The following is a 26,208-nucleotide window of genomic DNA, read 5'->3' on the forward strand; positions in this document are numbered from 1 at the left end:
CAAGTGGAGCACTGCACTTCTGTGACTTCCAGCGTTTGGTGCCATTTTAGTTGAAAAGGGGAAATGAACGATTTTGAGTTCTCATAGAAATGAAACTCCGATACTCAAAATATAGAAAATGATTAAAAGTGTGGGCTTTGGAGTCACCTGGGTGTGGGTCAGAATTCTCGCCTCACTACTTACTACCTGTGAATATTGGGGCAAGTTATTTAACCTCTCTGAGTTTCTGCAGCTATAAAATGGAATACTAATTTTGTGTATCAGAGTTGCTGGTAGGACTAAGTAAAATTTTTGCTAGTAATATTCCTGAGTAGCAGGTATTATAAATGTTAGCAAGTAACATGATCAGTACCATTACCATTTTCTTTTATAGGGAAAAAAAAGTTCCAAGTCCATAGGTATGTGTTTTTTCCATTAAGTTAAGGGACTTTGACCTACCAAAAGTCTGGTACAGGTCATTTCTATAGCAATATGTTCTAAATCAGAAATATCATGCACTGGTTTTCTTTTAAGTCATAGAACTATGTTACTTGATACTTATATTGTCAAGAGTTGAAAATGTGATTATGATAACAAACAACAATAAAGAATGCATATTTGACATTGATTTTTAAGCATACATATTTTCCCTCTTAAAAACAAACATAAATTTTAAAAATATCAGAGTGTTTATGATTTGAAGTCATGGTTACAGTCACGTCTCAGTTTGCCATCTGTACAGGCCCAACTGAGAGCCAGAATGACACAAATAGACAATGAATGTCAGTTGGTCTCGTCTAAGCTCTTCTCAGTTACACTGACTTACGCAAGTAATATATTCATGTAAAAGTGAATATAGAGTTAAACATTTGAAAATTGATCAGTGGAATATACCATATTATGAAAATAGCACTCAACAAAATTAGGAAAAGGGGACTTCCCTAACCTGATAAAGTGCATCTATGCAAACCCACAGCTAATAAAGAAACACTTATACACTGTTGGTGGGGACTGAAAATTAGTACAACCTCTGTGTCAAAAATTATGAGATTTCTAAAAGAACTAAAAGTTCAAGTGGGGGAAGAGAAGTGGAGGGAAAGGGGAGAGGGATGAGGGAGGGGGATTGGTAAGTTCTTACCTAATGGGCACAATGTAAGGGTATACAGGACACCCTCTGTACAAGGTGGGTACTACACCTTGAGGGCCTCAACTACAACTTGGACATTACTTAACAAATGCAAACACTGTAACCTAATCATTTGTACCCTTATTATTAATCTGAAATAAAAAATAAAATAAATAAAACTGAACCACCATTCATTCAATCTAGCAATCCCACTAATGGGTATCTACCCAAAGGAATTGAAGTCATTTTATCAAAAAGACACCTGCACTTGAATGTTTATTGCAACTCAGTTCACAATTGCAAAGATCTGGAATCAACACAAATGCCCATCAATTCGTGAATGGATTAACAAAATGTGGCATTTGCATACTATGAAATACTACTCCGCCATAAAAAAGGATGAATTAATGCTTTTTGCAGCAATTTGGATGGAACTGGAGACCCTTATCCTAAGTGAAGTATCTCAAGAATAGAAGAAAAAAACCATGAGTACGCTCTGATAAATTGGAACTAACGTGTGCACAGAGGGAAATAAAAGTCATTGAAGTCAAGCAGGGGAAAAGGGGAAGACAGGAGAGGCAAAAACCAAATGGGTAGAATGAATACTATTTGGGTGATGGGCACACTAATAGCCCTGACTCAGGCATTACAAAAGCTATGTATGTAACAAAAACATTTACACCCCCTTAATATTTTGCAATAAAATTTTTTTTAAAAAAAGACATACAAATGACCAATTAGCACATAAGATGTTCAATATCATTCATCATTAGGAATTTGCAAATCAAAACCATAATAAAATACTACTTCATGCCCACAAGATGGATAATGTTGGGGGCAGGGGGAAAGTGTTGACAAGGATGAGGATACGGAAAGACTGGAGCCCTTTACATTGCTGGTGGGAATGTAAATTGGTGTGACCACTGTGGAACACAGTTTGAGCATCCTCCAGATGCCAAACAGAGGAGCTGCCATATGGCCCAATAATCCACTACTAGGTATATATCCAAGAGAAATGAAAACATAGGTTCACACAAAAATTTTAACCAAGTGTTCCTAACTACATTATGCATAACAGCCATAAAATGTAAACAACCCAAATGTTCACCAATGAACAGATAAACAAAATGTGGTATATACATATGATGGGATATTATTTGGTCATAAGAAGAAATGAAGAACTGATAAATGCTACAGCACTAATAAACTTTGGAATCATTATGCTAAGAGAAAGAAGCCAGTCACAAGGACCACATATTCTATGATTCCATTATATGACATGTCCAGTCTAAGCAAATTCCTAGGAACTGAAAGTGGATTAGTGGCTATCAGAGGCTGCTAATGTGAGGAAGGAATGGGGAGCAGACTGCTGCCATGTACAGTGTTACACATTTGGGGAGCAATGCACATGTTCTAAAATTGATTAGAGTGGCCGGGCATGGTGGCTCGCACCTGTAATCCTAGCATTCTGGGAGGTTGAGACAGGTGGATTGCTTCAGCTCAAGAGTTCCAGACCAGCATAAGCAAGAGTCAGATCCCATCTCTAAAACTAGTGAGGCATTGTGGTGGGCACCTAAAGTCCCAGCTACTTGGCAGGCGGAGACAAGAGGATGTCTTGAGCCCAAGAATTTGAGGTTGCTGTGAGCTATGATACCATGGCACTCAACTCCAGGCAACTGAGACTCTCTCAATAAATTAAATTAAATAGATTACAGTAATGGTTACTGAACTGTACACTTCAAAAACTAAATTTTATTATATGTGAATTATATCTCAATTTTAATAAAATGGGCATAAATAGCTCTGAGACTGATCTGACATCTCGATGGGGTTTGCTGCTAATGCCAAGCTAGAAGGGATATGAATATTAAGAGAAAAGAAACTGACTCATGTTCAGGACAAAGTGTGAGAAGGATGGAAGATCCTAACCATTTCCAGAGCTTCCCACTGTCCCCAAAGCCCCCAAAGAGGCCGCAGCAGGAGCACATTGTATACAGCGAAGAACAGCAAGGTGAGCCTGAAAAACACCCTGAGATGGTCAAGTATCCCCACCACCACCAGGACGGAGAAGCCCTGGCAGAACCACTCAACTGGAAGGAACACCAAGTGTGGGTGACCCACAAGGCCAGGCTTTCTCGACAGCAGCTCCAGCAACTGCTGCAATTCCCCAGGTGGCCAGGCCATAGGAGGCCATGGAGCCCACATTGAGCCCACCTGCTGGAGAGCACCCTCCCTCGGTGACCCCAGGTTCCCCCAGCACCCAGGTTTCCAAAGCCTGACTCTTTTCCACCCCTTGGGAATCTTCCTAGCAGGAGAAGCCACCAATTGCAACCTCAACCAGACCTGGTGGCCTCATGGTACTGTGCCCAGGAGGACATCTCAGCTGCCCCAGACCCCATGCCAGGCCCATTCCCAGGTCCAGGCTCATTCTGTTGGGGGCAGAGACGGTCTATCTATCTGTGTGTGTGTGTATATGAACATTTTATGTCACAACTATTCTCTTCACAGAGGGAAGAGCTGCAGAATGGCAGTTTTTTGGTGTGTTTTTTGAGAGGGTTAATTAGAGGATCCATCCCTACAGTGTGTGGCAAGATGATATTATGGACATTTCTTTTTATATGAACAGATGTGATCTTTACAATTTCTTTTTATTATGGTGGGCACCACACCAGAGGGTGCAAGTTGCAGGTTATAAAAATAAAGCAAAAGTTTCCATAGCCTGAAATGGTTTGATATATGACTAAGTCTCATCTGGCTTCTAAGATGAAAGGCCCCAGAATTCCTTCCTCCTCTTTCAAATGAATTAATAATGATGATAAAATGGCTGACTATTGAGAGCTGAATATGTAGTAAACATTTACACGCATTTTCTCGTTTTAACTTCCCCACCATCAGTATGACATGGTTGTTTAGAACACCCAGATCACGCGGCAAGTCAGTTACCGAGCTGGGCTGAGACCCCGCATCTGTGCGAGACCCAAGACCTCACTGATGACTCCTCCACTTTCCTCTGTGCTCCGTTTTTTCTCCTCTGGGGTAGATTCCATCCAGGAGCTTACAGTACCCGAGATTCTGACCACACCCCACGAAGGAGGCAGTGGAGTAAAGAGCAAGGCCCGGGACTGGGTTTCAGGAGCCCCGAATGCCAGCTCAGCTTTGCCACCAGTCAGCTCCATGGCCCTGGAGAACTTAGACTACTCAGAGGCATGGTTTTCTGATCTGTGAAATGTGGGAAATTCGTCCCAGCGATCTGTGTGTTGGTTCCAGCTTAAGCATTCAGGCCCAGTCCTGCCTCGGTCACTGTCTGATTGTCAGTCATGGATAGAGGCTAAAAGGAAGAGTCAGTGTAGGGTGTGGATTTGAGGAGGCTGGGTTCTGGTGTCAGACTGGTGTGCGCTGGTTCTATCACTGATCTCAGTGTAATGTGAGCAAGTTCCTTACCCTGTGTCCCTGCCTGCTAGTGGAAGTAATGACCTCATGGAGTGTTATAACATCTGCAGAAAGGGGCTGTAAGGGCTGAGTGAGATCTCTGTACAGAGTGTGGTGCAATTCCTGGCACACTGTAGTATTATGTTTATTTATGAATATTATTATTGACTGTTATAAGATAGACACACAGAATGTCTTCAGGGTAATTAGTGTACATTTAAATAACTCAGCCAGGTCAGACTCTGGAGCTCAGGTGACCTGCTTGAGCTCAGTTCTAGAACTACCCGTATCTCTTGGGTGAGCCGTACCACAGACTGTGTAGCTGGGTAAATGATGCACCAGTAACACTCCAGCCTTTCCCTCCTGTTAACTTTGAGTTATAATAATAATACCAGTTTCCACTCCACAGGAGAATACGTTGTACAGCTCATCATATGAATTTTGGCTCAATTTTTTTTTACCCAATGTAATCAGAAATAGATAAACCATCAGTGAGAAATCACTGATAAAAGTTAGTTAATGTGCTATAAAAAGAACTGCTGAGAAGACACTGCTCCCTGGAAACTTCCCAATATGGATAGGGAATTTCTCTCTCTTTCAATGTTATTAATATGCACATACAAAGATATATTTACAAGATTGTTTATCACAGTGTTATTTATAATGGTAAAAAACTGTGAACATAACATTGACTACAACAAAGCCATTACAAATCAAATATTACAGTTTCGACGCCTGTAGCTCAGCGGCTAGGGGACCAGCCACATACACCAAAGCTGGCGGGTTCGAATCCAGCCCAGACCTGCCAAACAACAATGACAACTACAACCAAAAAAAACCCGGGCATGGGGCCGGCACCTGTAGTCCCAGCTACTTGGGAGGTGGAGGCAAGAGAATCACTTAAGCCCAAGAGTTTGAGGTTGCTGAGACACCATGGCACTCTACCCAGGGTGACAGCTTGAGACTCTATCTCAAAAAAAAAATCAAAATTACAAGACCAGTTTTAGAGTTGGGGAAATGTGCCCTGCAACGTTTGATTTTTTAAATTAGAAAAAAAATGTATTCTCTAATTGTAATTTTGTAAATACTGGATGTATTTGTAGGAAAATATGAAATGCTACCACAAAATAATATTAGAAGAGACTATGTCTAGGTATAGTATTATTGATTATTTTAGTTTATGTTTCTTTATAATTTCTACATTTTCACAGTGAGTGCATATTTTTCTGGAAATCAAGGAACAAAAGTTGTTTTTCAGTAATAAGAATTCTATCAGATGTTTTTCTGCTCTGAAGCTCCTCTGTCCCGTACATTATTATATCTGAGTATGTCTTAATTCGTAGACTAGACATATTGGTTTTTTCCCCTTTCTTAAATACTGACTTAGAAATAATAAGCTTCATTGATTTTGTGAACTCATCTTTTTCACCTTATGTTGAAGACTAGCCAGACACGTTTGTTGCAAGATTGATTTTGTTACTTTGAAAACCAATAACAGATAATGAGGTAAAATCATAAATTAACTAATCTTTTTCTATACCTATCACTCCCCTGTTGAAAGCAATTTTCAGCTCTTCCTGAGATTTAGTATTTTTGAGCTGACTCTGAATCTCTTATAAAAAGAAATCAAGGTCCTTCTTGCTCTTATTTTATATTATTAGAATTATACCACTGAAGAACTATTACATGTACAAATGAGAATCTGATTTTTTTTAAAGCAACTGTCTACAAAATTAATTCACATAAAGGAAAGGGATAGAGTAAATACAGTAAGTTTTTCAACTTTTTTCCCTAATTAAAACTTGAAGTAACTTTTTAAAAATGATATCGCAATATTTATTGGGAAAAAAACCTGAAGAGCCAAAATGCTGAGGTTTTGTTCTCTGGATGAATTTTTTTTTCAGTTGTCATTTTGATCTATTTTTAAGATTATTATTACATGTGCATTACAAACAAGTTAAGCAGAACAGAACTCTATACATAAATACTATTATTAGTTTGGTACATATTGGACATGCAAACGTACTTACATTTATAGAATTTTTTCCCCTCTAATAGGATCATACTCCATTGTTATCATCTTTCTTTTTTCACCTAAATTTTTTGTGAAAGATTCAACTTCAATATGTAAAAATTTACCTCATTTTGTCTATATTTTTTGAAAGAATTTGTTGGATAATAATATTCTATAAGTGGAATTGCTTGGACAAAGGGTATGCACACTTAAAATTTTGTTTTTCCTTCTAAGAAAGATTATGCCCATTCTCAATCCCATAGAGAATGGGAATGAAAGATAAATTGTCAGAAGCAGAGCCACATGGAAGTTGTCCCAGGTTTTGATAGGATATAATTTATAAGTTTGCTCAGCTGGCTTGGGGACGGGATGCTTTCTAAAGTCAGATTCCTATAAAGCATAATTTTGCCAACTTCACTCCCTACCTAGAAGAGGGCTCTGTGTGTGTGTGTGTGTGTGTGTGTGTGTGTGTGAATGTGAGAGAGAAAGAGAGACTCCAGCAAATCAGGAGAATGCATCTCCTCCACAGAAGATACCTCAATGCTGAGTGTAATAGATCTTTGGAGTCAGAACTGGATTTAAATTCCAGCCCCATCTCTTAGTAGCAGGGTGTCTTAGGCAAATTGCTAAACCACTCTGACCTCTGTTTTATCATCTGTAGAAAGGGGATAATCATACCCACTTTACAGGGCTCTTTGTGAGAATTAAAGGCGTTACTTAATGCAAAGGGCTGACAAATAGTGGGCAGCAAGAGCTATGTTACTGGCTATTGTGGAGATGGTAGAAAAGGATTAGGATGAACAAGCCAAGAGCATCTTGGAGAGTAACGTTTTGATCACTTTTGAAGAAAAACTCGGGGGAATCACAGCATTCCAGTTAATGTATGCTGTGTAACACCATGCCTTCCCCCACCCACCTCCTGGAGCCCTCTTTTAATATCCAGCATAGCACTTTTATCACCTTCCAATGTGCATCATCACATGCATCATGCTTATTGCTTATTATGTCCTCTCCTAAGATGTGCTGTATGAATAGGGATCTGCTTTTGTTCACTAAATACCAGCATCAGTGTAGCCTGAAACAAAGCCTGGCACACAGTAGGCACTTGATAAATGAGTGAATGAATTCCTTCTTAGCATTTCAGAAACCCATTTAGAGGCATCAGCAGGTAATAAGGCTGGACCCTGGACACGGAGCACTCCCAGAATAACTCAGGCTCGGCTAGGGGGTAACGCAGGGTACTGGGCCAGGAGCCAGCATCTTCAGGTTCTCTCAGCTTTTGCCAATTCCAGGGCTGACCAGTCACAAGCTGGATCCTTGGGCAAGTCACGTAACAACTTAACTCAAGCTTTATCAAAAAATAAGATTAGCATTTCCTACCTGTCATGACTTTCTCACCTTATGCAGAGATTATGTGAGATTATTTTATAAACTCTAGACTTGTGTATGAAGCATAGCAAGAAAGACTGAATGCTTTTACTTTTGATAGGGACCATAATAAAAACAGAAATAAATGGGAAGGGGCAGGTTTTGCTGGACTCCATTACAAACCCAGGGCTCTTGGATAGGATCAAAATCTGAACAAGGATTTAAAACAAACAAACAAAAAAAAAAAAACTAACCTTGGAGGAGGGGTTGCCCAATGGCACTGTACCCCAGGGCATTAGGTGGACAAATACTAAGGATAAATGTTCATTAAGTTTAGAGGCCCTGCCTGGGTATTTCTGGGCTGCACAATTTATGGACAGCCTCTGGGAGTGGCGGCTTATAAACAAGGTCAAGTGTTGTTGATCACCAGGAAGGAAGGAAGGAAGAGAAGGAGGGAGTGAAGGAAGAGAGGTCTCTGGGGCAGTAGGACTGTGGGGGTCCTCTAGCTTCTCAGACAGCATCCCTTAGGCAAAGACTTGGCCTAGGCTTCTCCTCACTTGAGCTAGGTGATGCCTAGATCCGCCCCAAAGTGTCCAGGACGCATATAAGTTTTGATCTTCCATCATCCCACTGCCTTTGTTCCTTATGAGACACCCCTTCCCTAGTACCTTACAGAAAATAAGGCTTCTTTTCTGATTTTCTACAGTGATGCTCTATCTGTCTTAGTATAGGCTTTGGCAGTGGGGGAACAACTTACAGTTTCCTAAAAAAGCCACCCATCTCTCACCTTAGATCCTTACGCAGGAGCCCAGCAACATGAAGTCCTAAGCTTTCTTGGAAGCACCAATCCCCCAAATTCCTCAGGCCCTGAGAAGTGCTAAGAGTGATGGGAAACATTTTGAAGAGACTGTAATTCCCATGTAAATGACCCAGAGAAAGACAAGGTTGAGAAGGGCTACTATATGCTTTGGTACTTTAGTCCCCTCATGGGGATTATTAAAGGCTTGGAGAAGCCCTGCAGTTAAAAAGGGGGGGGGGGAAGCAGGAAGTTTAACTGAGTATTTCCCCAAGTTATTAACCAAGGAACCATGCTTCACATAAATCCAGTGTAATACGCATTGGATAATACTGATTTAAATACTGAGGGGAAGGAACAGAGAGGGCACCTGAGTTTCTGTGTGTGTGTGCTGTGTCACTATGTAGTTGAAAAGTAATGGTCGAGGCTCAGCACCTATAGCTCAGCAGCTAGGGCACCAGCCACATACACGAGAACTGGTGGGTTCGAACCCAGCCCTGGCTTACCGAACAACGACAGTTACAACCAAAAAATAGCTGGGCTTTGTGGTGGGCGCCTGTAGTCCCAGCTACTTGGGAGACTGAGGCAAGAGAATCACCTAAGCCCAAGAGTTTGAGGTTGCTGTGAGCTGTGATGCCACAGCACTCTACTGAGGATGACATAGTGAGACTCTGTCTCAAAAAAAAAATGTAGTAGTTGAAGTGATAGTGCCAGGCAGACCAAGGAAGGGAACTGCCCACTCTGTGGGTCAAATCCTTACCTTGGAGTTGGAAGAGGTAATTTTATCAGATCACTCCAAGTAAACTAACACAAGAATTGCTTTTTTCTAACTCAGTATCACTTGGGATGCATCTGTAAGTCAGAACGTCAATATGCTGAGTGATCAGGAACATGAGTCACTCATAGGAACAGGAGTCTGGAGTCAACTAGATCCTGCTAAAATCCCAGCTCTCCAACTTACTACTTATATGACCTTCTGTGATCACGAATTGTTCTCTCATGAATAAAATAGGGATAATGACACTATCTCCCAAATTAATCCATATAAAGCACTTAGTACAGGGAGCTTTTATTTGAGCAAAGAATCAGAATTTGAAGTTACTGTGTTTCATGGCAAGTGGGGATTTCCAGGCTGTAACAGTCCAGAGAAGTAGCCTATCCCCCTGTAGAGTAACTATTAAGACCATGGGGCCGAGAGCAAACAGCAATTGTAAATAAAGTGGATAATTTTATTTCTAAAAATGCTTTCACGAGAGAAGAACTATGGTGTCCAGGGGGCTTTGTGAACTTGGCTCCCAGGATGATGAGGAAAGATTAGGGTCACAGAACTGCTAGGTCATTAATCCATCGTGGAGTGGTGCATGTTGCAGAGAAGAAGGCCTGGGAGTGACTTACAGCTGAGCACTGGGCAATGTGGTATGTGAAGAAGAAAATGAAGATAATAAGGAGAGCTTAGAGCTTAGCAAAGACGAGGGACAGTGGGAAAAAAAAAATTTTTTTTTTTGCAGTTTTTGGCTGGAGCCGGATTTGAACCCACCACCTCCAGTATATGGGGCCAGTGCCCTGCTCCTTTGAGCCACAGGCACCACCCCAGTGAAAATATTTTTAACACTGCCAAAAGTATGGAATTTGGGGAACAGAAAATTCTGTGCTGAGAAGTCTTCTGGATGTTTCTTTGTGGTCCATGATATAAAATCCCTAAGTAATACTGCTTTACAGAAACCTACATGAGAAAAATCTACATTGTGCTTATGCTGACACACGTGGGGCCACTAGATTTGTTAGGATTACTGACCAGTTTTCTTTCCTTTTTTTATTCGATGTTTTTAGCTCTCTTTTCTTGCTGTTTCCCACCTGTTACTAGATTTGTCATTTGTTGCCAGAACAGGCGATTTATATCAGAATATACTGCAGTTCCCAACATACCACCTTTTCTTATGTTTTTTACATACCATTGCATTATCTTTTCTCTTCCATATTAGGCAATTGGCCATTTCCTAAGACTTGGGAATTCCTTTTGTTTCCTCTGCATAGTGCTATAGTTTGAACTTGTGTCTTAGAGTTGGTTATTTCTGAAAAGCGTCCCTGTGTGTGCCTAACTTCACTATATGTAAATTATCAGTAGATACATCTGGATGTATCATAAGTATCTAAAAACTACAGTCTGTTCCTGTCATCAGGCCACATTCTGATTCAATTTTCAGGAAATCTAGTCACTTATAATAGCACATGAACTTTCAGAAGGTTGGAGAGTGGGCCATGTAGTCTAGATTTGAACATGTGCCTGAATTTAATTAGTTTCAAATATGATCTTAGAAAGATCCAAGTATCATTTGGTAGTCCCACTTTTCTTTTGCTGCAGTAGATTTTTGGTAGTTTGGTCCAAAAGATGGATTAAAATGGTAAGAATCAATTCCTTACTCACTTCCTTGCCTTTCAGAATCAAAGTGAAGTAATCATTTGGACTCTGTGGATTTTACAGGGACATGAAAAAGAAAGTTTTGCCTGGAACATGTTTAGGATAAGTCCAGACTTGCCTCACTGGAGAGCAATGTTGCTCAAACTTTAAAGCTTTCTCTTAATATTTTTAGATTGTCACTGAACACATTCCTCCAGAAGGGGAGCAACTCACTTAATTAAATAGGAAATACCATGCAGAACTTTTCAGAGCTAGCCTCCAAAGGCAGTTGGGTTGCTTAGGATGGGGGGGAGGGGGGTAAGGTGAGAACACCAGAGCCCCAACCATCAACAGACATACTATGATCAAAAAGCCAGAATCTCTCAGAATGGACCTGGTATCCATTTTTCTGTTTTCTTATTGTTTTGGACAAACCCTGTGGCCTGGTTTTTTGATTGGAAGATAAAGTCACCATACTTACAGAGGAAGGGGGTCAGGTGCTGGGACTTCCCTGAAGAGAAGGTACATAATGAAGGGCATGGTAGCCAGGATTTGGAGTGTAAAGCAGAAGGGAAGTCCTATTTGTTTGTTGCTAAGAATAAAGGAAACCAAACATTTGGTTAGGCAAATAAGTCAGTGGGAAGAAAGATTGAAGGTGGAGAAAACCACTGAGGCAAGTTCTAGAGGAGACAAGACCAAATTTAATCACAACCCTCGGTGGGCCTTGGAGCAGAGGAGGAGGCACATACTATTTTCAGAGAAGAAAGAGAAAGTGGGAGAGATGGAGAAATACAAAGCGTTTGAACCGAAGGGCCATCCTGGCCCATGGCCTTAAATGTCTCAGCATAGTCAATCAGGAAACAATTGAACAACTATGAGGAAAGCAAAATCGGATTTGGAAATGTGAGGAAAATAGAAAAGCTACACTGCCAAGGAAAAGAGGACAATGAGTTGTTCAGGGAAAAATCAATAACTTCATGTCAAATTTGAAGCCACCCTGATGGCCTAGCTAGAGTTAAATAGCAGAAATTAGCAATAACCCCATCCCTCAGTAGCATACTTGTCAGTGTCATCGTATGTTGGCCCAGAAGCCCAGGAAATGAATGGATGGTCACGTTCCCAGGTTGAGAACTGGGAAGCACACATGGTAGAAAGTCAGGGTGACTTGCGAGACAGTCTTTAGCTGGCAGGTGCCGTGTTAAGGTGCTGACTGTGGCACCAGACCAATGCCAAGGACTAGACATTTTCTGCAGACAGAGGAGGTGATAATTCCAAAGTTTTCTGCAATAGAGATTAAAAAAGAGTCACACAATACTGATGTCTGAATGTTAAGGATGGTATCCGCCCAAGGGTTCAGGGCGGATAACAGTTGTCTCTAGGAAGAGAATGTGACATGAATATGTGACGGCTCCTCAATTCAACTGACCACAAAACTGGTTTCTTTTGCACATACCAGATCATGCTTTGGGAAACGCTATTCTAGGACTAATCATAGATTTCTAAGTTTGTTGAGTGAATAAACACAAGAATGAGTTACAGGCCGTAAGTTAAAAGAGGCAGCCTGGAAGGGTATCACAATAAAGAGAAGGCATGTTTGGCATCTCTAATTAAGGGAATCATTTCAAGGCTAGGAATTTCTCTCTTTGGTAGTTTCTATCTCGTGCACCTGCCACCTTCTCTTCTACATTCCTCTGCCAATTTCTTGCTACCAGCTGTGGAGGAGGGAGTAAGATTTATTTATTTAGATACATCTTCTTGTTACCTGTTCCTTCCTTCCTTTTATAGATAGTTCAGTTCTTCCAAATCCCCGAATAGATCTCAGTGAAATCAAAGTCTTTGAAGGCAGAGAATTAGAGAGCATACGTGACCCTTTGAAAACTTGTGTGCAGGGAGACCCTGAATCCCCAGGTCCCCTGCACATGTACAGGCTTTCCCACCCCACTGGTTTCTGTCCTCTTCCATTTCAGTTGGCTATCCCCACCCCCACCCTCATTCTTTTCACTCTGCTGGTTAGCAAAGGAAGGTAAGGAAGCAAAAGGTGCTCTTCCAAGTGTTATAGTGGGCTGATTGGGGAATGATGCAGTAGGCTAACACTGCTTCAGAAAATGGAAAACCAAGTCCCTCTAATTGCTCCACCTCACTGTGGGGCAGGAGGACAGGCAGGACAGATAGCAGAAAGGCTGGATAGCACAGAACTATTAACCAAGCAAGAGATTTGGCTAAGGAACAAGATTTTGAATGGCTCTCAGGTAAATATCTATTGTAGGTGGTACCAACCTTGGTGTAACCATGACTTTTGTTTCATTTCAGAACGCCAACCAGGTACGTCTGTGGCCAATTCCAATGCCCTCCCTTCAAGTGCAGCTGGGATCAGCAAGGAACTGATTGATCTGCAGCCCCTCATCCAGTTCCCAGAGGAAGTGGCCAGCATCCTGACGGAGCAGGAGCAGAACATTTACCGGAGGGTCCTGCCAGTCGACTACCTTTGCTTCTTAACCAGGAACTTGGGTGCTCCAGAGTGCCAGAGGTCCCTGCCCTGCCTCAGAGCATCCATCTCAGCATCAATTCTTACCTCTCAGAATGGAGAGCACAATGCCCTTGAAGATCTTGTGGTGAGATTTAATGAGGTAAGAAGCCACTTCTGGACCTTTTGGTATTTGAATCACCAATAAGTGTTTTTCAGCATATTCCTCATCGTCTCATCTGTCTCTGTGTTGCCCCTTCCTTGATGGCTGTGTTTCTTTCCAGGCAATGAGTCAGACACCACATTGTCATGCAGACTCCTCATTGCACCCCAACTTGCCCTAACCCTAATGGCAATTGACCTTATTATCTCTACTCCATTTCTTCACCAAGTTCACCTTCTCTCTTTGGACATCCAAATTTTCAATCCCCCATTGCCCTGCCTAATTCACACTCTCATTCCCATAGGTGCTTCTAATCACTGGATGTCTCACGATCCCTGGCCACATTTGTCTAGCTCCCCATCTAACAGCTCACTTTGCATCCTTAATAGCTGGCCAATCAAGACCCTGATGATGGTAGTAAATGTCCATGACCACAGTAACATCCAGGGAATGCAGAAAGTGTAGAGGCTAAACTCAAACGGTTCTGTCCAGCCAGACCTGCCCTGAGTACCATTCTTCAAAGAGAAATTCATTATCCATAGGAATGGCCAGTACCCTCTGCTATCGTTGTGCTGACCATTTAGTATGCACCACTTATTTGCTCCTCACAGCAGCCTTATGAGATGGATATTGTCATTAGCCCCATCTTACCAATAAGAAACTGAGGTACACAAAGATGAAGTTATTTGCCCAAGGATGCATAAGTAGTAGGTTGCAATTGTAAGATTCTAACTCACATCGGCCCAGAGTAAGTTTTGAACCACTGCTGTGTCCTGCATCTCACCTGCATCTCGTCGTGTTGGGGGGTTAGAGGGTGGTACCTGTTAAAACTGCAGATTGCGGCTCGGCGCCTGTGGCTCAAGCGGCTAAGGCGCCAGCCACGTACACCTAAGGTGGCGGGTTCGAATCCCCAGCCCGGGCCCGCCAAACAACAATGATGGCTGCAACCAAAAAATGGCCAGGTGTTGTGGTGGGCGCCTGTAGTCCCAGCTACTTGGGAGGCTGAGGCAGGAGACTCGCTTGAGCCCAGGAGTTGGAGGTTGCTGTGAGCATGATGTCATGGCACTCTACCCAGGGGGATAGCTTGAGGCTCCGTCTCAAAAAACAAACAAACAAAAAAACAAAAAAACTGCAGATTGCTAGTCCCACCCCAACCCAAGTCAGACCTAATTTCTGGGACTCCACATGAGAGCCTGCAAACCTCACTGGCCCAATGTTGTTTTGTAAAATAAATCTGATGTTCTTGATTTTCCTTACTGATAAAAATGGGGTGGAAAACGAAAGTTCCAGTAAATTGAGTAATTTTATTAGTGGATTTTACTATATTTCATGAATTATTTTAAACATTCAGATCTATTTACTCTCACATCCTTAGGACCATATTCCTGTCTTTTTAAAAAATTCAACCTGAACTTAAAAGTGAATTTCCAGAACTTGCAAAATCTAATTTTAGATTAAACTTGGATTTCTTCCATTCTCTGCCATAACCTTGGGAATCAAAGATGCATCAATGATTTCACTAATTCAAAGTCAGTGGTGATACAACCCACAGATGGGTTGAGGCGTGCTTTAGACTATCTCTGAAAATAGTTTAACTAAGCAACTTCAGAATGTAAACAAAGTTTCTGGGAAAACACTTAGACTACTTAAGAGAACAGTCTGTTTTCAAGTATTCTCAAGCATCTATTTTCATACAGATTACGGGTATGCTGATTAAAAATCAGTCTTATATAGTTATTCCAGGCAGATCCCAAATGATGTCCACTAGGCAATACTGGGCTAACTACATTCTAGTTGCTTTATATAATACCATAAGGTGGAAAAGTTGCATCATATCAGAAGAGAATTATTACATTCAGATTTTCACCTATTTAAAGTGGCCTTGCCTCCAAACCAACATGGCTTTACATATTGTAAAGAAAAGGAAGGAAAGGAGCTTACCTTTATTTAATAGGGTGCTTTGGACTGGACATTTTCACATTTTTAAATTCCATTTAATCCTTATGACAGTTATCATTATTCTGGTCATACAGACAAAAAAAAATTAAGTTTAAACAACAGTTACTTTAAACAAAGTAAATAATGATGATGCTGGAGTGTGACCGTAGAATAAAATGAACATTTTTTAGTTTGTGCTGATATAAATTAATCAATATGGTGAGGTTAGGGGAAAGTACAGCTTTTACTTATAAAAGAATTCCAATTAGGCTCAGCACCTGTGGCTCAAGTGGCTAAGGTGCCAGCCACATACACCTAAGGTGGTGGGTTCAAATCTAGCCCTGGCCCACCAAACAACAATGATGGCTGCAACCAAAATATAGCTGGGCGTTGTGGTGGGCACCTGTGGTCCCAGCTACTTGGGAGGCAGAAGCAGGAGACTCACTTGAGCCCAGGAGTTGGAGGTTGCTATGAGCTGTGATGCCCTGGCACTCAACCCAGGGGGCAGCCTGAGGCTCTGTCTCAAAAAAAAAAAAAGAATTCCAATTAATAAATGTAGAAGGAATGAGGGAAATAGGAAACCATCATTAGAATACTACAGTGGTAATTGTTGCAGACAAGAACCACTCGTGATGTCACGACATTTAAGTATGATGAGGAATAGGATATTTGTACTGTCTCAAAGCATCTCTACCCAAGATATTTATTTATTTATTTATTTAGAGAAAGAGTCTCACTCGGTTGCCCTCAGTAGAGTGCCATAGCTCACAACAACTTCAAATTCTTCGGTTTGAGTGATCCTTTTGCCTCAGCCTCTCAAGTAGCTGGGACTACAGGCACCTGCTACAGTGCCTGGCTTATTTTTAGACATGGGGCCTCACTTCGCTTAGGCTGGTCTCAAACTCCTGACCTCAAGCAATCCACCCCCCCAACCTCCCAAAGTGCTAGGATTACAGGTGTGGGCCACAACTCCCTGCCTCCACAACATATTTATTAATTAAAAAGAGAAAACAGAACAGTGGAGAAACCCCATACATGTTGCCTTAACCAAGTGACCAGAGTTAATATGATGAGTAATGAATGAGATGTATCAACATACTGTACCTCCTCATAGGATGGATACACTGAGATCGCCATGACTATCTTAAGTCTCTAGGGCAGTGATGTTCACCCGTGTGCCAGCACACTGCTGTGCCATGAGAGGATCTTAAGTGAAAATTTTTAAAAATCATTAATCAAATTATTTTCAAAAGAAGTTCACAGCACAGAATAAATTCTTTTTTTTTACTCTTTTTTTGGATCAATGTAATTCAAGTGTGCCATGAGATTAAAAAAAGGTTGAAAATCAAAGCTCTATGATGTTCTTGCCAAAAATGCATAATCTAAATCTAATAATGAAAAATATGTACATATACATATCAGGAAACCCCAAGTTGAAGGACATTTTGCTCTTCAAAAGCGTCAAGGTCCTGAAAGGTGAGAAACAACTAAGGAACTGTCAAAGACTAGAGGGGACAAGGAGATATGACAACTAAATGCAATGAGGGACCCCACTGGATCCTGGACTAGGAAAAAAGAGTGACGGAAAAACTAGGGAAACTCCACTAAGGCTTATAGTTCAGTTAGTATTACTGCATCAATTTCAATTTGAGAATTGTACTATGATTATGAAAAATGTTAACATTAGGGAAAGCTGGATGAAGGGTATACGGGAACTTTATGTATTATTTTTGGCAACTTTACTGTAAATCTAAAAATAATCAAAAATACATAGTTAAAAAAACACACACAAAAACAATGAACTCAGAGAGGTTGAGTCATCTGTCCAAAGTCACACAGCAGCAAACTGGATATCAGAATCTGAATCTATATGTGTTCAAAGTCTATTTCTTCTCGTCCAACTGCCACTCTACATGTTAAATTATCAAGTTCAAGTCTGTAGTACCAGAACTGCAATTTTCAAACGTAATTAGCCTTGGTTCTCCTTTCCCCTTACCCTCTGTCTCTTTCCACTTTCCTAAATCTTCTGTGCATCTATCCTTCCACTACTCTTTATGTTTCCATTTTTACCCAATTTTCTATTATTTAGACTTCTGCCATCACTCTCTCATTCAGGCATTCACTCCAGACAGTTATTGAGCACCTACTATGCACTAGCCTTCTTTTTGTTTTTCCATTGATGTGCCAAACACATTTTTTTAAATAAGAAATAAACAATATATAATGAAAGTTGACAACATTACTAGCCCATTCTTTGGTTCTGTAAAAATTGGAGACACAAAATAAATACACTTTTCTCAGTGAAAGGAAGATGTCTATTCCTTGAAGCATTATAGGATCTCAAAGACAAGAAAGAGAACATTGGCTTCATGGCAGGAGTGCTGGTCACTTAAGGGAGAAGCACATACGTTTATTCAGCCATTCAGTTACCATTTGTTCAGCACTTCTTAGAAGCAGGCACTGTGATGGATATGGACTAAGGAAAGTAAATAACCGTCTGCAGCTGCCAGAATCTACCAGGCATTGGTACAAATAACTACCCAAAAAGGCAGAAAGCAAGTGCAGTGGCATCGACAGTGTGGGCTAAGGTGTCCAGGTGGTGAGCAGAGCTTATTCTGCTGAGCTTTGGCAGTTGAGACTGGGGTTTGAGGGCCAGGAGGAATAGGAAGGGACAATCTCAGGGAAGAGAAGACAGTCCAAACGAGAGAATAACCACACAGGTTTTGTCACAAGCGACACTCATGGTTTAGGGGAAATAGTTTGCTCCTGATTACTAGCAGAACATGCTTATAAGCTAGAAGTTTCCACATTCCTTTTATGTATTTGTTTATTTATTTGGCCAGGGTCAGGTTTGAACCCACCACCTCCAGTATATGGGACCAGCGCCCTACTCCTTTGAGCCACAGGCACTGCCCAGAAGTTTCCATGTTCTAACAGCTCTCTGCACAACGACTTACCTATAATATGGGGAAAGGGAAGAAAATTCCTGATGCCTCTCAGGCAATGTTGCATAATGTTCGTTCTTAGGAAAGTATGTTTAAAATGCAACTCAAAGTATGACCATGAAATAACTGAAAAGGTTTCGCTTACATTAAAGAAGGCCGGGAGATAAATCCTTTAACATCAGTTTGGATTGTGGCTTAGAAGCGGTGTTTCTCCCCATTCCCTTTTCCCCAGCCCTGTTCGGCTGTGGCGCACACTAGGGAAGCTTCTTAAAGGCAGTTTCTTTATATCTTTGGGAAAAAACAAAACAGAACCTTGTGCGAGGAGTCAGTGGCCAAGGAAGTGGCAGTCAAGCTCTGCACTGGGATGGGCTTTGCTTAGTTTGAAAGACGGGTCTTCCTGAACCCTCCTAATCTGAACACCTCTCTGTAGTCATATTCTTGACCTAAAGTTCCCAAACCCCAGTGTTCTCTCTCTCTCCTTTCAGGGCGAGAGCAGCCTCACTTCCTGGCCACCCACAGAGTCTCTTGCTTTGACCCTGTGAAGTGGTATGGTTCTTCATTCCCCTCCCTTTCTTCCTCTCTCCAGCTTATACCTCTAGCCCACATTGCTTTTGATCTTATTTTTTTATTCCTCTTAGAATAAATTCCCAAGCAATTTATCTTTTCTAGGAGGGACCAAAAGGCATTTATTTTACCTAAGGCATTAATTCTACCAAAGAGATTATGTACTTTAACACATGCAGCAGAGAAGAGAGACAGAGAGGGATTGAGGTGCCTCCTTATGCCGCCCCCCAACCCGTGCCACTATGTCCCCTTTTTCTCAGGAAGTGCTGTAGTGGAACATGGAGTGAGCAAGGAAGGTTCTGGACTCACAGTTCTGAGTTACTGGTTCTCAGATCTCCTGTCTCTTCAGTACAGCCTCTGCTCTCACCCTGTCGTTCACCCAGTGATGATCTCTGGGGTTGGAACTCTTCCTGGTGCAGAGCCACAGTGGGTCTGCAGGGTCTCACATCCCAGGACCATTGTCTATCACCTGTCGCTGCCCACACCCCTGCCGACTGCCCTTTCGTTTGATAGACATTTGCTATCTCTGGCTGGGAAGTGACTTTCAAGTGACTTTCAGGTTCACCTTTTCCTGTGTCCCGAGAGGCCAATTTTTGCTTGTCACATGGTTCTTGGCAAGACCTCTCATCTGGGTGCTTCTTTTGTACCAACTGGTCCAAGGATCAGTCATGAGCCTGGATTGAGACCCACAGTTACCCTGGGACCCAGCAGCCTCTGCAGGACTTGGCTTGGCTCCACACCCCTGGTGTCTTTTCCTCACCCTGCTTCTGTGTGGTCAGTCTGGGCATTCATCAATCAGCTTCCTGCAGCCTCACAAATTTGGGCAGCCCAATGTGACACTCAGTTGTTGCTTGTTCCTTTCGTTTGGTACGTGTTAACAGATGTCAGTTCAACGATTCAAAGGCACCTCCTCTATAAAAAATGTCACAGGGCAGCTTAAGTCCTCGGGACAGAATGGTAAGAATAAATAAACCATCTGGCCAGAGAAGAGCTGTTTAAGCGAAGTATTTTAAGACAGAATCCCTTACATATACTTCATAAGTGATGGCAATACCTTTGTCAGATTCCGGCATCTAAACTCTGTCTGATCAGAGCTAAGGAAAGACCATGACAGCGCAGAAAGCAGAAAGGATGGACTATGATAATGTAGGGGGAGGATAGTGCCCTCCTGTCCATCATGTGCCTCCACTTGATTGGTTTAGAAAAAAATATCATTTTTGAATTTATATATTCAACCATGTTAAGAAAAGTTTCCATCAACGCTTTCTCTGTTTTTATATTAATAAACACAGACAGCCAAGCAAATCATCTGTTTAGGGCTGCTATATAAACTGTCTTCCTCAGATCTGAACACTCGAGGGTAAATTGCTGATAAAGCCCCCTCAGGAGAAGGAAAACTTGAGCTCACTTTGCGGAACCAGATTTCTCCTTGACAAAGCACGTGTCCCCCGGAGGCGCATCTCTGAGAGCAGATGTTGCATTCTAACCCAGGAACGCTTCAGTGCATGTTTCCGAGGTAACAGATGCTCTACCCCAGAAATTTGTGCACTAAAAAATTCAGTAGGCAAATAAACCACAGACACTCAGCTGTGCAGGGCAGCACTCTTATAAAGCACAAGATTATTTGTAAGTAGCGCGTCCATCCTAGAGCTGATCAATGGCAAATCATGTTTCATGGTTGCCGGCAATCAGCACCCATGGGACTGTCCTCACCCACAGAAACACACAGTAAACGGTGGAGCTGAGAAATAGGGAGAGTGTGATGGTGCGTCATCACTCAGGTGCAGCTCTGGAGTCCGGCTGCCTTGCTGGACTGATCCACCATTCCTAGTTTTGTGACCTCAAGTCAACTACCCACTCTCTCACCTTTCCTTTAAGATGGTAATGTACCTACCTCCAATGATAGGTGGAGAGAGAGAATAGGTGTAAAGCACTGAACAGGGGCCAAAGACACAGCAATGATTCCATGTTACCAAAACCCACCAAAATAACTGCATCTTTAGAATAGCTAATGATAATAAATTCCATTATTATTTTATTAAATATCATTTTGATGATCACCTTCACTTAACAGATGCAAAAACTCAGTAAATGATCTGTGGCTTCAGAGCTCAAGTTCAAACCAGGCATTCTGGTTTCTAGAGCCAGTGTTCTCGGCTCATCTACTTGGGCTCTTACTCTTGAATCACAAGTTGAAGGAGGCTTTTTGCTTGAACTTGGTTCTCTTACTCTGAATGAAACCATTTTCTTCACAGTAGGATTCATACGTTCTTTATGAGTTCATCATGCAGAATCCTCCTCCTTGTTGACTGTAACCCATGTGCTCACTTTCTGATATTGAAAATGTGGCATCTCCTTTGAATCTGGAGTCTGTGGCCCTTGAGATGGGGAAGACTACAGCTTCTCAAGATGCCTGAGAATATTAGAGCATTAGGGATAAGTTGTCATTTCCACAGCACCAGGCACAAGGTGGATTTTTGGCTTTTCAAGTTCCCATCTCAGGTCTAAGGTCTGCGTTAAGTACTAAATGCCTGAGAATGTGAGATTCAGAAAAATCCAAATTTTACATTATTTTATTAATCTTTATCTCTTGATTATATCACCTCTGCTATACTATTCCTCCAGTTTATTTCTAATTTGCATGAAATTCATGCCTCTAACGTGTGGCTGGAATTCATGTTCAGCTAATGTGATGGTATCAAGAAGGGAGGGGTTTGGGGGGGGGTTGCTTGTTTTCTTTGAGACAGAGTCTCACTATGTCAGCCTCAGTAGAGTGCTGTGGTGTCACAGCTCACAGCAACTTCAAACTCTTGGGCTTATGTGATTCTCTTGCCTCAGCCTCCCAAGTAGCTGGGACTACAGGCACCCGCCACAACAACCAGCTATTTTTTTGTTGCAGTTGTCATTGTTGATTTTAGCTGGCCCTGGCTGGGTTCGAACTTGCCAGCCTCAGTGTATGTGACCGGTGCCCTACCCACTGAGCTACAGGTGCCTCCAAGAGGGAAGGTCTTTAAGAGGTGATTAGGCCATGAGGGCTCCTCCCTGTGAATGGGATTAAGGCCCTCCGAGGGAGGCCTCACGTGCTGTTCCTCTACTTGCCTTTCTGCTATCTGAGGACACAAGGGTTGAGGTCATCCCTTAGTGTAGATAACAGATAATTACAAATTATTTGAAATAAATTTAAATAAATGTGGTAGATTGTTTACTCTCCCTCCCTTCCTTTTTCTTCTTTCCTTTGAACTTTTAATTCTTCTTTCTTTTCTTCCTTCTTCTTTCTGTATTTTTTTTCAGTGTTTGGTCACAGTCCTGCAGTGGAGGACTTGGTTTTGAAAGTGTTGATATCCTATTTCATTACTACGAAAGGCTAACTTAATTTTCTTAGCTATCATTCTAAAAGCTCACATCATATCTTTAGGATTTGAGCAGCCCAGAAAGATAATCATCAAAGCCATTAACTTATTGGATACCAGTCCTGACACTGATAGAAGTAATAATGAATCCAGTAGAAATTAATAAATAGCAAAATAAGAATTTTTGTCATATTTGAGCAGTATTATTATTATTAGAAATAGTAAACTTGACTCTGGAGCAGGGCAGCAGCTCAAGGCACATGTTCTTTGCTGTCAGATAGGTCACTTAAATGACCCTGAACCCTATGGGAAAAACCAGGTAAGCTTAGTCAGAGCCTGAGTCTTTCTCCAGAACTCCATTAACTGACCCCATTAGGATGTTTAATTTAGCACTTTGAAATCTTAAAAATCTTTGCACATGTGAGAACCAAGGAGGAATGTATTTATGCTTTGCCAAGGATTTGCATTTGCCCAAAAGATTTAAACATCTATAAATTCAATTGCCTTCTCAATGCCTCCCTTTGGCTTTCTTCAGTCAACAAGATTTGAGGTAACAACTTATATACTAACTGCTGTTTTGTGCACTGGGGATACAGCACGATCCAGACAGACAAAGCCCCTGCCTCGCAGAGCTTATATAATGGTCAGGTCTAAAGCATTCCCAACATGGCCAGAACAGACCTGTTGACTTCTCTCTCCCCTGCACATACTACCGGCATCGTCTCCACTCACCCCACGCAGCCCAGCCATCCTTCTCATCTCAGCAGCTTCAGCATCAACCCAGGGGCTCAGGCCAACCACCTGTGTGTCATCTTTGATGTTCCCTCTTTCTCTAAACCTCCAACATATTCAGCAATCCCATCTGCTCTGCTTACAAATCACATCATGAATTTGCCCACTCCTCGGCTAAGCCAGGCTAGAGCCTGCCACCCGCCACTCCCTCCAGTCCTGCTCCTGCTTCATGCGGATATACCCTGTAATCCATTCTCCACTCAGCAGCATCTGAATCAAAAACCCAAAATGACAAGACCCTGGATGATTTTGCTGCAGCACAGACCTTCATACTGTTCCCTGGACACACTAAGCTGGTTTTCTCCACACAGCTTCTGGAGTTGCTATTCCCCCACCCAAGACCCTCTTTTCCTGGGTCGTACCTCAGCAGCTGCCTTCTCTTGATTATGTCCTAGCTCCAAAGTCAGGGAAGTCATTGACTTGTTTGTCTTATTTTTTTTTCATCTCTAGACTAGAAACTTATCTGACTTGTTCTTTGCTGTATCTTTGGTTCTTTGCAAAGTGGCAACTATCTGGAAGATGCTCAGTAAATTGATATTTCATGAATAATGCTAATTGATATACACAATTATTTACTGAAATAGGTGCTAGTAGAAATACAAAGAAAAGCAAGACATGGTCCTTTGTTCAAAGAATTTCTGACTTAGTTCAAGACATATAAGACAGTCCAGCTGCAGTGCCCACACCTGTAATCCTAGCACTCTGGGAGGCCAAGGCAAGTGGATTGCTTGAGATCAGGAGTTCGAGATCAGCGTGAGCAAGAATGAGAACCCACCTCTGCTAAAAATATAGAAAACTAGCCAAGCATGGTGGCAGGTCTCTGTAGTCCCAGCTACTCAGGAGGTTGAGGCAAGAGGATTGCCTGAGCAAGAATCTCAGATTGCTGTGAGCTATGATGCCCCAGCACTCTTGCCAGAGTGACAGAGTAACATTCTGTGTAAAAAAAAAAAAAAAAAAAAAACATATAAGACATAAAATATTGAACAAATATACACATGGAAGAAAAAAGCAATGCCAAGCATTAACTAATGTGTGAGAAGAAATGTGGGTTAATGGAAAGAGAACTATTCATCATTAAGTCTGGGTATGAGTCGGGGTTCACCACTTAATATAGTACCCTGGACACTACCTGCTCTGGGTTACTCATCTACAAAATGGGGTAATTTTATCCAGTTTCAGATTCATATTTCTCTTCTATAAAATGGGACAATGTTATTGACTTCTGATGGTTATGGAGACATTTAAGATAATGTATATAAAATGAGAACAGGATAGGTTCTCAGTAAATGGTAACCAGTATGATTCGTGCCTAGGGAGAGACACAGACTGCATGCCAAAGGCTTCAGAGCCCTACAAGTTGGGAAGACTTTGCCAGACACAGTTAAGAACTTTAGCTTTGATAATGTTTTGAAGAAATGCTATGGACTCACATCATTCACCAAATGTAGGGGTCCCTCCCTTGTAGCTTCTTGCCCAGCTTTTATAAAAATTTAAAAAATGGACTTAGCTCCATTTCAACAAGCCTGTTATGATGATGGAGCTCGATTTGTTTTAAAATTCTTTCTTAAACCAAACTGAAATCTTCCTCCTTATAAATTGTACCTGTCATTCCCCAGAGGAATAATACAAATTATGTCTTCCTTTGGTTTGATTCTCTTGAGTCTGGATAGTCCCATATTTTTAAAACTTACATTATTTTTTCATATGTAAAATGTAGGCTCCCTAATCTTTTCTGGAAGGTTCCCTTCTTGCAGTTGACTTATTCTCCTGCTCTTAATGCCTGCTAAAGTGATGACTTTTTTCCATCAGGTATATCTGATTATTTGCCCAGCTTGTGGTCAGCTAAGGCCCCTAGGCTTTTAGCCTACAAACAGCAATTGAGCTTATCTGTTCTCTGTGCATAGTTTGTTGTGTTTGCTGTTTTCTTTCATAAGTATAATATTTTATACTTAAGTCTAATAAATTTTAATTTAGGCCAGTTAAGCCAATCAAAATAATTTTGAATTTTAATTCAGCCATGTATGGAATTAACTGCCACTCCTGATTTTTTTATATTCAGGTTTTGTAAATGTGTGTCATATACTATATTTATTCAGATTCAAATGTCAGATCAAATAGGAATGAATAGCCTTACAGCACATTACCAGACACTGTTTATCAACTGGCCTTGAACCATTAATCCCCACTTTACAAAATATGTTTTAAGCTAAATGTGATTCTCCTGACTCTACAGTCATCAACAAATGTTTCTCCATTTTGTCTTTAAGATAACTTGAGATACTCTGTGAAGTCACTTCCTAAAATTATGAAGCATAGTTGTATCCAAGTCAAATTACCCTATAAAAAGAAAGAAAAAAATATAATTTGACAATTAACAACTTGATGTCATTTTCTTTCCATTTCTTTATATGATGATGATGATGATGAAAAAATTAGTGATGGAGCTACTGTCAGTTCTGTGCCTCCCCCTGGGTACTGTGTCAAACACTTTATGTACCTAATCTCATTTAGTTTTCACAGAAACCTAAAAGGAATCATAGTTTTATTTTACAAATTAAAAAACTGAAATTGAGAAAGGCTGTATCATTTGCCCAGTATCACATGGCTAGAAAGTGTCTAAGCCCAGACAAAACTCGGGTTTCCGTGATCCCAAAGCCCAAAGTCTCTGTTATATTGCTGTACACCTAATATTGCATCTAGTTGCAAAATAAATACTTCTCATGGGAAATGCCACAATTAAAGAAATGAAGGAGCACTGGGAGAGATGGCTCATGCCTGTAATCATAGCATTTTGGGAGGTTGCGGTGGGAGAAATGCTTGAAGCCAGGAGTTCAAGACTAGCCTGAGCAACATAGTAAGGGTCATCTCTACAAAAAAAAAAA

The 26,208-nt window shown here is 41.3% G+C and overlaps 1 protein-coding gene across 1 annotated transcript in view; it reads left to right on the forward strand.

The window, feature by feature from the left end:
- PLCE1 (phospholipase C epsilon 1) overlaps positions 1-26,208 on the forward strand; it is a 273,612-nt gene that overhangs the window by 115,959 nt on the left and 131,445 nt on the right. The window contains exon 3 of the mRNA XM_023509556.1: positions 13,421-13,737. Coding sequence (XP_023365324.1) covers positions 13,421-13,737 — 317 coding nt within the window. The remainder of the gene's footprint in view (positions 1-13,420; positions 13,738-26,208) is intronic.

This window comes from Otolemur garnettii, unplaced genomic scaffold, assembly GCF_000181295.1.
Source record: "Otolemur garnettii isolate 467f Iridium unplaced genomic scaffold, OtoGar3 scaffold00008, whole genome shotgun sequence".
NCBI lineage: Eukaryota > Metazoa > Chordata > Mammalia > Primates > Galagidae > Otolemur > Otolemur garnettii.